General features: G+C 42.6%; 1 protein-coding gene across 1 annotated transcript in view; it reads right to left on the bottom strand.

The window, feature by feature from the left end:
* FOCAD (focadhesin) overlaps positions 1-12,616 on the bottom strand; it is a 274,520-nt gene that overhangs the window by 73,295 nt on the left and 188,609 nt on the right. The window contains exons 22-23 of the mRNA XM_084898094.1: positions 8,249-8,341; positions 1,309-1,397 (exon numbers count right to left, since the gene is read on the bottom strand). Coding sequence (XP_084754220.1) covers positions 1,309-1,397; positions 8,249-8,341 — 182 coding nt within the window. The remainder of the gene's footprint in view (positions 1-1,308; positions 1,398-8,248; positions 8,342-12,616) is intronic.

The raw sequence follows: 12,616 nt of genomic DNA, 5'->3' as shown, positions 1-12,616 counted from the left end.
CCTCCACTTTCTCCAGTTCTAAATGTGGAAGTGCTCTGGGCTCGGTCCACTGACTTTTCTGTCCTCAGTTACTCCCTAGGTGATGGGTATTCTGATAATTCCCCAGTCTGTACTCAAGCCCTGACACTCCAGCCTGAACTCTAGACTCATGGTCAACTACCTACTTGACAAGGAGAAAGTGTCTGTTTGCAAACTAGAAGGAGGCCCTCACCAGCATCGGACCTCCCAGGACCTTTATTTAGACTTTCTTTAATCCACATGCTGGTAGCTCAGGCTTACCAAGTCCCAAAGCCGAGTCCTCTGTACATAGACCAGCTTTTCTATTGTCTTCCCCGCCTTAGTAGATGGGAAGTCCATACTTTTAGTTATTCAGAGTTAAAATATTGTAGTTATCCTCGACATCCATCGTTTTCTCACATTCTTCATTCCACATACCTCTCTCTCTATTTTGAAAAGTGTAGCCAATATACCACCTCTACCAAATGATTATTTTCAGAAGATGAAATGAAAACTACATGTGAAAGGTAACACCAATTAGCAAAATCCAAATTCTTAATTCCTAACCATAAATCCAATGTCATACAATTTAAACTGCTTTGCTGTTTTTAAAAATAAATCTAGAAAATGAAATTTAGAATAGATTTAGTCACACACACACATACACATTCAGCTTCTGCTTTTCTACATATGCCAATTTTCAGTAAATAAAAATCTAAAATCCAATAACCTTTGAACAGATTTTTGGATTAAAGAAACCTGTGGCTGCAGGCAAAGCTATTTATTTTCTGGGCATTTAGATTTAGGCTGCTGCAACATTAATTTGGCACAGTATTTATCCCAACCCATGTAACAATGTAAATTGCCTCTAATGTGCCAGCACATACACACACATTTCTAGATGACACTGGGAATTCACGAGGCGGGCGTCTGTTAAAGTTGCTCCTGATAAGGGAAGCTGTCTTGGAGAGGGAGGAGCAGGTGAGTGAAAAGATAATTCTTGACCAAATGTGAGTTAGAAAGGAAGTGTATTAAGTGGAGACAAACAGAAATTAAAAAAAAAAAAAAAATCCGTTCTGAGGTGAAAAAGGAAAAGCAAACCATTTCCACACTGCTTTAGAAAACAATAAAAAAAACATTCAATATATGAATAAAGCTCTCCTCCTCCTGAGGAGATGAAAAATACAGCTACCAGATCCTTCAGCCCTTCCCCCCTTCAGGCTCATATAGAACTTAAAAGCCCCAACGTGAAAGCCTTGAAAGTAGTCCCTTCCCATGGTTCCCTTCCCGTGACGTCATGGACCCCCTTACCAGAGCCAGGCTGTGCCTTTTTTGAATTGCACCTCCTCAGCGCCTTCCTTGCCGTGTTTTAGCTGCAGCTCCAGCTCCGCTATTCTTCCCTGCAAAACAGCGTATACCGCATGCTGACTTGATGGCCAGAATTACCTTAGAATGTCTATGAAAACACTTAGAGATGGCAGACACATCCTTCCCCAATTCACCTTAAGTGTTCCTGATAGGTTAGTAAATTATGTACGAGGACGTGTGTCAGAGATAATTACATCACTACTCAGCTATTTCTACGTTCACCAAATAAATATATCCTCGGGAAGTTATATATTTGGCAGAGTTAGTGCAGAGTGCTTCATCTTGGGATATCTATTAAAAGCAGAGTTTAATTTCATAGGTGCCATTCAAAAACACCTCCTATAGTAATAATCAACTTGTATCCACAGCTAATAATTTTAACTAACATTATCCAAAGATTGGGGTCTGAATACCAGTAGCATAACAGAATGGCAGAATATGAGTAGGATGGTATATAACATTGAAATTCAGGAAGTATATAGTAAAGGTTATTTTCAAACAGCTAAACATTTCTATTTCTTGAGTCAACATATAAAAATAAATATTTTTGTTTTATTAACATATTTTTTTATTGATTTCAGAGAGGAAGGGAAAGGGAGACAGAGATAGAAATATCAATGATGAGAATCATTGATTGGCTGTCTCCTGCATGCCCCATAATGGGGATCCAGCCTGCAACCCAGGCATATGCCCTTGACTGGAATCAAACCCAGGACCCTTTAGTCCACAGGCCAATGGTCTATCCACTGAGCCCAACCAGCTAGGACTAAAAATAAATATACTTCTCAACTTCTAACATGTAATAAAAATATAGCTAATACTATGCCTTTAAAAACAAGACCTTTAGCCGAAACCGGTTTGGCTCAATGGATAGAGCGTTGGCTTGGGGACTGAAGGGTCCTGGGTTCGATTCTGGTCAAGGGCATGTACCTTGGTTGCGGGCACATCCCCAGTAGGGGGCGTGCAAGAGGCAGCTGATCGATGACTCTCTCATCGATGTTTCTAACTCTCTCTCCCTCTCTGTAAAAAATCAATAAAATATATTTAAAACAAAACAAAACAAAACAAAAAAAACAAGATCTTCAAATATTTATCCTCTTTTTTGTTTGTTTATCTTTACCCAAGGATATTTTTCCATTGACTTTTAGAGAGAGTGGGAGGGGGAGAGAAACACTGATGTGAGAGAGACACATCCATTGGCATGTGCCCTTGACCGGAATTGAACCCAGGACCCTTTAGCCCTTGGGCCAATGTCCTACCACTGAGCCAAACCAGCGAGGGTTATTAGCCTCTTCTTACACTCCGAATTATTTTGATCAACAGATGCTTTGCTTCTATTCCATCACCAGTTTCATTATTTACGTGTAATTGGTTTATTGATGAACCCTACATTGGACAAGAACTTAGACTGCATATTGCATTACTGAGTGATACCACACCATTTTCAGAAGTAGCTGTGCCGCTCCCCTCTCACCAGCAGTAAGTAAGAGGTCCAGTAATTCACATCCTCATCGGCATTTGGAATGGTCAGGCCTTTTATTTGGACCATTCTTGCAGAAGTGAAATGGTGTCCATTATAGTTTTCCTTTTCATTCCATTGTTCACTGATGAGAGTGCACATCTTTGCAAATGTTTATTGACTATTTGGGTTTCCTATTCTTTCCATTTCTCTATTGGTTGTCTTACTATTATTGATTGTAGGGTTCTAAGGTATGTCCTACAGAGGAAAAGTACATCTCTATATGCACCCTAGAGCAGCGGTCGCCAGCCCTTTGGGCCTCACGGATCACCAGTAGTCTGAGGACCACCAGTTGGTGACCGCTGCCCTAGAGAGGGAAGCAATATAGTTTAAGAATGTGAGCTCTGGAATCAGAATCTAATGCCATTTCCACTTACTGGAGGTATATATTTGGGTAAGTTATTTAACTTCTCTAAGCTTCAGTTTCCTCATTTGTAAAATGTAGCTAATAACTATCTCATGGTATTAGAGCATCATCCTATATAATAAAGAGCTAATATGCTAATTAGACCGAACAGCAGAATTACCGTCCGGATGACCCTCTGGACGAAGCTGGGGGGCTGCGAGGGCCGAGCACCTTGCATGAATTTCGTGCATCGTGTCTCTAGTATTAAGTAATGTGGAAAACTGTCTAATACAGTGCCTGATAACAGATAATTGTTACCACTACCAGATTTGTGGTCAAGAAAATACCCTATTTCCCTCTATAATCTTACAAATCATTTTTTCATGATATATCGAAATCCTTTGTAAAATAATTCATATCTTCATCTGTATATTCTCATAGAGTGTAATACCCAGACTGTACAGTGGCAGCCCTTATATGTCTCTCCAGTACTCTGTTACTGGCCTGGGAGCTCGCGGAAAGCAAGGACCGTGTCATCAGAGTGACTGTGTACACAGCAGCGCCTCCAGCCACAGCGCTCTGGGCCCCAGCTCAGGCACATCCACGCCATCTCCCTGTGTTCAAAGACAGAACCCGGCCCTTCCCTTCTCCCCTCTTTCTCTTAGAGCAAGGAGTCAAAGGTGACCAAGCTGGCAAGACATTGATATTAATATTTAATGTTGATAACGACCTCCTAGGAGGGTAGGCATAATAGAAGATACATTTTATTGCTTGTCTTTATTTGTCATGCTCCTTAAATTATGCCTCTTTCTTCCTAAAACACATATTTTCCATAATGCTTTCCCAAAAAAGACAATAGGAAATCAAAAGGCTAACATCTGTTTGAAAATAAACGAAACAAAAAGCTAGTACTCACGCAGCCTCTTGAGCAGGCCCCTTTTTCTAATCTCTCCCGTGGCCATAGCTAGCACAGCCATTCTATTGTGACCGTGTCTCTTTCCTCCTCCTCAGAGTCTCTGTCCCTCTCGGTCTCCTCTCTGGAATGTCTCTAACCCCTTCCACCTGGTCCACGCCAGGCTGTTTATCCAGTATGTGCGCTGCCTTCCAGTTCTCTGCCTGCTGCTGACAGAGACTTAGTAGCATTCAGCTAAGTAGCCTCTGCTTCTGGCTAACAGTTGTGGTGAAGGCTGGAAAGCATGCCTGGGAATAAAAGGCTGAGAGCGTCTCCTGAACTGAGAGTTTTGGATTGCCTGGAGATTCCAACTATTAAGCAATTGATCCCTCCTACTTAAAAAAACAAACAAAACTCTAGCCTATGTAACCAAGAGCTTGCTGATTACAGTGAGCAATTTCACCTGGCTCCAAACCTATACATTAAAACAAAAAAACAAACAAACAAACAACCCTTACAATGGTCAGAGAGTAATCTACGAGGAGGCACAGTTCCTGACCCTGGCTTGATTTCACATAATTCTGAGCGAGCGGACCAGCTCAGGCGGTAAGTGTCTGTAGTCAGCCTGCTTGAATTCCTCTCTCCTGTTCGAGGTCATACTCAAAATGCCCAGGAGCTCTTCACACAACAGCTGGAGACCTGAACTTCCTCCGCATCCCACAAGGGCAGCAAGGTAAAGACGTTTGTAAAAGGCGCCTTATCAAAATGGACTCTGAGCTGTCAATCAACTTGTATATGCATTTTTTCCATCTTAATGAGAAGAAATCCAAATTTCTCCCCATGTCAAGCACTATGCTTAAAATTTCAAATCCCACATCTTATGGAAAAGGTAGAGAAGGCTGGAAGCAGACATCTAAGCAAAAGCCACTTGTGGTGTTCAGATCTCAAACTTACCTCAAAAAATCAACCTGCAGGAAACTCTGTGGAATGTACCCTTTCTGCTGTCTCCTGGGCTTAAAGGAAGGAATACAATGCAGCTCCTCGGAGAAATGCTCTAGTTTAATGCCACAAAGTAGGTCTCTCACATACAACTTCTATGCAGAAAAAGTATCCTCCAGGGCAAGAAATTCTTGCTGTGGACAAGGAGTCTGGCAGTTGCTAGAATTCCTCTAAGATACCACTGATTCTATTTAAGTGTGGGGTCATTTATGAAACCTGCTGGATAGTTAAAGCGCTCCAGGGTACCTTCAAACCACAGAGATAGCCTAAAATATTGTTGCACCTTCAGATAACACTGACAACCTTATTATAGTTGACTTTTATCGCCAATTCTCATAGGAACTGGATTTATTCAAAATTCAAATGGTAAATAAAGATGAACATGATCACAACAGTAGAAAAGCAGAGTAATTGATCTACATTGCTAAAAATACTCAGCTGGCTTTTTACAAATAGATCTATCCTTTAAAATATTAAAGCAATTTGCATTACCTGCTGTTACAACGAATGTGCGGCATTACGCATTAGGAGAAAATGCATGATGCAGTGGGAAAGGCTGAGGTTCTGGCATCAAAAAAATTCCAGTTAATTTCCAACTCTTTCACTTACTGGGTTTTGCACCATTTTCTTTGCTTTCCTAGATAACCCTATTTATAATCCCATTATATGTGGGGTTGACAATACCCTCTTCAAAGGGTTTCTGTAAAGATTAATTGAAATCACATATGATAGGAATAACACACACTAGTTATTCAATAAATAGTAACTCTTACTATAAAAAACAAACAAACCATGGAGTTGTCTTTTAATCAACTGCAAGTCATCTGCATGAGTTATACCATAATCCCGTTCAATTTATTTATTTATTTATTTATTTATTTATTTATTTATTTATTTATTTAATATAATTATTGATATTTTACAGAGAGGAGGAAGGGAGAAAGAGAGCTAGAAATGTCCTTGAGAGAGAAACATCGACCAGCTGCCTCTTGCACACCCCCTACCAGGGATGTGCCCGCAACCAATGTACATGCCCTTGACCGGAATCGAACCTGGGACCTTTCAGTCCGCAGACCGATGCTCTACCACTGAGCCAAACCGGCCTCAGCGATCCCGTTCAATTTAGACGTCCTTATGCTAAGAGCTAAATACAAATCGCAGTTCATTCTGCAGGAGGAAGAGTTTCCTTGCTTTCTGCAGGCCCTGTAGCGCTTTGTGCCTCCTCCACGAGAGCATCGCAGGTGTCCTGGGATTGCTCCTGGACACTCGTCTCCGGCACTGGCCCGGGAGCTCACTGAGAGGAAGGAGGGCTTTATTCCCTTCGCGGCCCACAACCCGGCTCGGGGCTTGCCAGCAAAGAGCACCCCATAAATGTTTGGTGAAGGAAAACACTGTGGAATTGCACAGGGAAAAGTAAATGTGAGGGAAAGCATCCTCTGACTTGTAATTTCACTCATCCTGAATAAAAACTATAATGGTCAAGGGTGTGTATAAGTAATGCCTTCATTCACTCATGCACCTGTTCACAACTGAGTGTCTAGATTCAGCTGAGGATTAAAAAGTGTGTAAGCTGAACAAAAGGAAATTGCTTAAAATATTTAAAATGTGGGTTCCAGTGTAGTTTGGGGGGCCATCTAAAACACATTTTCTCAGAGTGTGGTTGATAGACTGAGTTAAAATCTTGGAAGAGTTTGGTAAACATGGAGATTCCTGATCCCATACTCAGTTCTAATGAACAGAAGATGCATCAGTACTTTATAAATTCTAGACTCAATAAGATATGTTGCAACAAGGTTTTAATTTAAGGTGAGAATGATGTTCAGATGCATAGCCATTCCTGCCACCCCACCTCACCTTACACACATGTGTACACACATTATCACCACCACCACCACCACCCACCATCCCCATTTAGGACAGCTTTTACCTTTAACCGTACACTTGACACTCTATGAAAATCTAATTTGGGGCCATAAGTTACTTTAGTACCATCAGATTTTTTTCCCATCGTCCTTGAAAATGAATTCTAAGCTCCAAAAAAGAATTGTTAGTTGTTTTCTTATATTTCTAATATTAAAAATCCACAAACTCTAACTTACATCACTGGTTTAAATGAAGTCAAGTGGAGTATAATTCATTTACTTAGGGAGCACCTGTTATGCTTTAGACACAGTCAGGTTCTAGAGAAGACAGAGAAGAAAGCAGAGCTCCTGGTCCGAAGGCACAGGCACACAGGAGGAAGGCCCCAGACAAACAACCAAGGTGAGAAAGGCTTTGAAAGAGAACCCTAGATTCCAAGGAAGCACATGTGAGCAGCACAGCCCAGTGTGTGAGGGGGAGGCCCACTGGGGCCTTCCAGATAAAATGACCTAAGGAACAGGTGGAACTTAGCTGGGCAAAGAGGGAATGGCAGTGCCTGCACTAGAAGGGAGCGGGATGGACATGCCACGTGTGGAAAACAAAGACGTCAGCGAGGCTGAAACAGCGCTCAGAGGAAGGGTGACAAGATGAGGCGGGAGGTGTGAGTGAGTCCTGCTGAGGAGGCAAGGCCCACAGTGCGCTCGGAGTGGGAGGCACTCCAGTGGAGGTGCCCTGGGACATCCACGGGGGAAGAGGGGGCCTCTGGGAGAGGCCAGAAGGCAGCAGGATGTGGGAGAGGAGTGCCAGGAGGGAGCTCTGGCTGGGACTTGCGGTGGGGGTGGGGGCGTTGTGGGGGGGGGAAAGAATTGGCATTTATACCTCACATTCTTTTTCTTTTTTTGTGGTTTATTTATTAAAATATATTTTATTGGTTTTTTACAGAGAGGAAGAGAGAGGCATAGAGAGAAACACTGATGAGAGAGAAACATCGATCAGCTGCCTCTCGCACACCCCCTACTGGGGATGTGCCCACAACCAGGGTGCATGCCCTTCGCTGGAATCGAACCTGGGACCTTTCAGTCCGCAGGCCAACGCTCTATCCCCTGAGCCAAACCGGTTTTGGCTGCCTCACATTCTTTATCAGCGAACATACCACTGCATTTTCCACAGTTCTGTTTCCTAAGTGCTTTTACTTTGAGGCATATTTGCAGTGCAGTCTGAGCTAAAGAGATGCGCCCCTGAAGCAAACCATCCCGTGTGTCCTTACCTGTAAAATGGCATGGTAAGCGCGGCCCATGTATGCCAGCCAGGCCTGGGGCAGGAAAAGGGCGCGATGCCACTCCGAGAGCTGGATGTGAACCTGTGGGAAAGACCAAGCACAGCGCGAGTCAGGCAGCACGGAGCCGAAACAGGGTGCAATTAAACCCTATCGCCGATCCCTTCTTTCCCCGACCTAAATGGCTACGGTCTGAAGCAAACCAAACCAGTCTAGGCCCAGAACCGCAAATGAGGCCTGTTGGGTATTTTCAAAGGGGAAGAGCTCAGAGTCCTGAAATTTTCTAAATTAAAGCAAATAGAATCCTACGATAATAACAAGCTGAGATGTATGTGTAATACAAACATGTCCCTGAAAATTAGGGGGGAAACGCTGTAAAGCCTCCTGCCCATGTCAGGAAAGGAGGTATTGTCTGACAAATCCCCCCCAGCAATTTTAAATAAAAATAAATATCGCTCACATCCTGGATTTCCACTCTGACAATTTCTGAAGCAATAAACTCAAATTGCCAACAGAAATACCATGTTGTGCAGAAACCACCACGATGGTAGGAGCATGCAAATGAGCGCGGCCTCAGCAATTGTGCGCGCCGCCAGAGAAAGGCCCTCTAATCAGCGCGGGTAAACAAGCGAGAAATGGAGTCTGCCAGCCCTGCAACCCCGTGTCTGACGCGAAGCCCAGACACAACATCTGGTTTTCATAGTCATTTCTGCGTCTACCTATTAGTGCACGGCTATCTCGAAACCAATCTTCCCAAGGCCTGCTTCTGTGAAAGCAAAGATCTCTCCAGAAACGCAGCCACAGTGCATCGCATTTCATGTTTCCTGCAAATCATCCCATCAATCTCAAACGACTAGAACTTTAGTCTGTGTCCTATAGATAAAAAAACCAACAAGAAACTGAAACCCCCACAAATTTTTATACAATTTCCCCAGAATCATGATAAATAGAGTGTTTAAGGAAATAAGATTTTATTGGGTTGTAAAGACTAATTTTCTCAGCTGCTTTGTGGTATGGCAGAGAAGAGCTTCTCTGAATAGTTGGATAGTGGTTTTGGTGTTTTCTTTAGTTCTCGTCTTAGTGTGGGCCTACCACACAAGATATTCTGGGAAAATGTACGGTGCCAGGTGATCTATGTCTGCAGGGAGCTTTCTCGTGTGAGAATCAGAGATAAGCACCGATTACACGGCAACATGGACAATGTATGAAGAAGCTCTGGGAACAAAGAGAACAAAGATGAATTCTGTCTCCTCCCTGTCACCTCTCAACCCACTGCCGTGTTGTAAAGAATTAGGTACTCAAACAGCATGAAAAGGGTATTGGAACCATGAAATGAACTTAAAAAAAAAAAAAAAAAAAAGATGAGAACAGGTTTCTTCTTTTTCTGATAAAGAGCCCTCTTTGTTGAGTAGGGTAGGGGAACCTGGACAACATCTTCAAACATCCTGGAAGGAACACGCCCACCGGTTCCTGCATCTTCTCTCGCTTTCCAGAAAGCAGACGGCGGCTGCGGCAGAATTTCCAGCTGGGAGGCATTTAATCAGGCCTTGGTCTTGCCCCGTTTCCAAAATGCAAGGAGTTTTCTTAACTTTCATTCCTGTCAATGCTGTGGCCTTTTCATAAACTATATTAACTATCTTTAAGTCATATTTTGACATCTGGGTTTAACCGAAAGAACACTCCAACACCACACCAAAACTTTTATCTCTGACTTCAGAACCTCAATATCTTTAAAAAAATTTTTTCCTGTCAAGTAATTCCTGGACATCATTACTCTGCTCTACTGAGATGAGCCATGCCTCAGCACACTGGCAGTGAGAGAGTTATTGGAAAGATAGTGGTCTCAGTTGGTTCTTAAACCTGAGTTAAAACAAAAACAAAAACGAAAAAACAAAAAAAGAAAGCATTATGGAAAAATATGTAAAGGAAAGTGAGCAAACCCAGGGCTGAGCTTCTAAGAACAGAGACATCCATGCCAGGAAACCCATTTAAAAGGAAGTTATAAAAACTGAAGGTTCAAGCTAATCCTCCTCCTGCTGCTCCAACCACATCTGAAGGCGCTGCAGGGCGCACAGACGCTGGAGCTGAGACACCAGCCTGCACGCCTTATGCTCATGAGACGAGACCTCGTCGTCATGTTCCATGGAGTCAGCTGTGCACACACCTCTAAGATGCGTGCTCTTGCTCTTTCTCTGATGGAAGAGAGACTAAGGAAACAGCTTGAAGACAGTCCTCACCTACACTCCAGATGTGTTATGGGCAAAAGAAGAAGCTATTACAATTCAATATACAGCTTCCCATAAGGGTTCATGTCCCTAGGCTGGAAATGCAATTAACTTTTTTAAAGTATGGAAAGGTTATAAAATTTGCTATACTTGTGAGAAGCCCTTGAAGGAAACCCAATCAACAAAATAATTCCAAATCGTGAAGTTGTAGCCCTGTTATTTAGCAGATGATAAAGCAGGGTTCTTAATCACCTAGCACCAAGTTCTAAGGAATATGTGAAGTTCTTTTTTTTTTTTTTTTCTATAACTACACATACCCTTGCAATGACAGGTGTCTGGTGGACTATTAAGATGAGTAAGTCCTATGATTTGGGGAAGAGTAAGAGTTTCAATGTGCAAAGGGTAGTCAGTATAATAAAATATTATGCATGTGCCTAAAAAACATGCAAGTAGTGTAAGGGGGAGAAGAATGCTAAGGAGATGAGGGTAGAGGTAGGAGTGGGTTTCAGGGTTAAATCAGGTGGTCAGGACTGATCTCATTGAGAAGGTGAAGTATGAGTAAAAACTGGAAGGAGATAAAGATTTAAAAACCAAGGTGCATGCTAGTGGGAATGGAAAATGGCTCAGCTGCTATGGAAATTGTTTGGTGGTTCCTCAAAAAGTTAAACATAGAGTTACCATATGACCCAGCAATTCCACTACTAGATACATACCCAAGAGAAATAAAAACATATATTCAAACAAGTACTTGCACATGAATATTCATAGCAGCACTTTCAAAATAGCCAAAAGGTGGAAATAACCCAAAGATTCATAAATGAAGAAATGGATAAACAAAATATGGTATGTCCACAATGGAATATTACCCAGCCACAGAAAGGAATGAGGTACCCACACATGCTACAGTGTAGATGAACCTTGAAAACATTATGTGTAAGTGAAAGAAGCCAGACACAAAAGGTCACTTATTGCATGATCCCATTTACATGAAATAGGTAAATCCATAGAAATAGAAAGTTAGTGGTTGCCAGTGGTGGGGACAAATGAGGGAAGATACTAGAAAAAGAAAGAAATGCAGGGAGATTGCATAATGGATATATGTCTCATGCGAGGGAGATGGAAGTGTTTTGGAACTAGATGGATGTGATGTGTACATTGTGATGGTACTTTAACCTGGTTAGTTTTATATTGTGTGAATTTTAATTTAATTAAAAAAGAGATAAAGTAAAGCTCCTAAAATGAGCATAGCACACGGCTGATCTGATTGAGAACAAAAGAAGGCCAGTATCAAAGCACAGCGTGAGCACCAAGGGGAGTAGAAGGAGAGTAAGCTGGTGAATTAACAGGGGACCCAGAGAATTCAGGGCCTTCTTGGTCATTTTTCAGGACTTGCCGTTATTATTCGTTATTATTACTACTAGTGGCCCAGTGCACGGGTGTGTGTGTGTGTGTGTGTGTGTGTGTGTGTGTGTCCCTTAGCCCGGCCTGCACCCTCTCCAATCTGGGACCCCTCTCAATCTGGAACAGCCCTCTTGCAATCTGGGACTGCTGGCTCCTAACTGCTTACCTGCTTGCCTCCTTGATCGCCCCTAACCACTCTGCCTGCCGGCCTGCTCGCCACCAACCTGATCACCCCTAACCGCTTCTGCCTTGGCCCCACCACCATGGCTTTGTCCAGAAGGACATCTGGAAGGTCTCCTGGTCTAATTAGCATATTACCCTTTTATTAGTATAGATTATACAATTTTGAGAAGGAAGAGTACATGATCTGATCGATATTGTAAAGGAATCATGCCAACTGCTATAACCGTTGCGGGCAAAGGTCAAATTGAGGAAACCTACTCAGAGGCTACTGCAACAACCCAGATAGGAGATCATGGCGGCTCAGACAGAGCAGGATCAGCAGCATTGTAGAATAACAGTTTTCAAACAGTTAGCTATGCAGATTTTTCCATCCCACCCAAAATGTGAAAGGGAATGCCAACATAGAAAACAGATGAGTAAAACTTATTCAGATGAAGTCAGGGCAAAGGCTGGGGGCTTGGCACTTCGCCCTCTTGATCAAATCGGAGTTTGCTGTGGTCCCTAGGACTCTTTAAAATAGTTTTACTATGAAATAGATCAGTGGTTACAA

Source organism: Pipistrellus hanaki, assembly GCF_964339955.1.
Source record: "Pipistrellus hanaki genome assembly, chromosome: 11".
Lineage (NCBI taxonomy): Eukaryota > Metazoa > Chordata > Mammalia > Chiroptera > Vespertilionidae > Pipistrellus > Pipistrellus hanaki.
The sequence above is the reverse complement of the archived record's forward strand: the minus strand, read 5'-3'. Positions and strand labels throughout refer to the sequence as shown.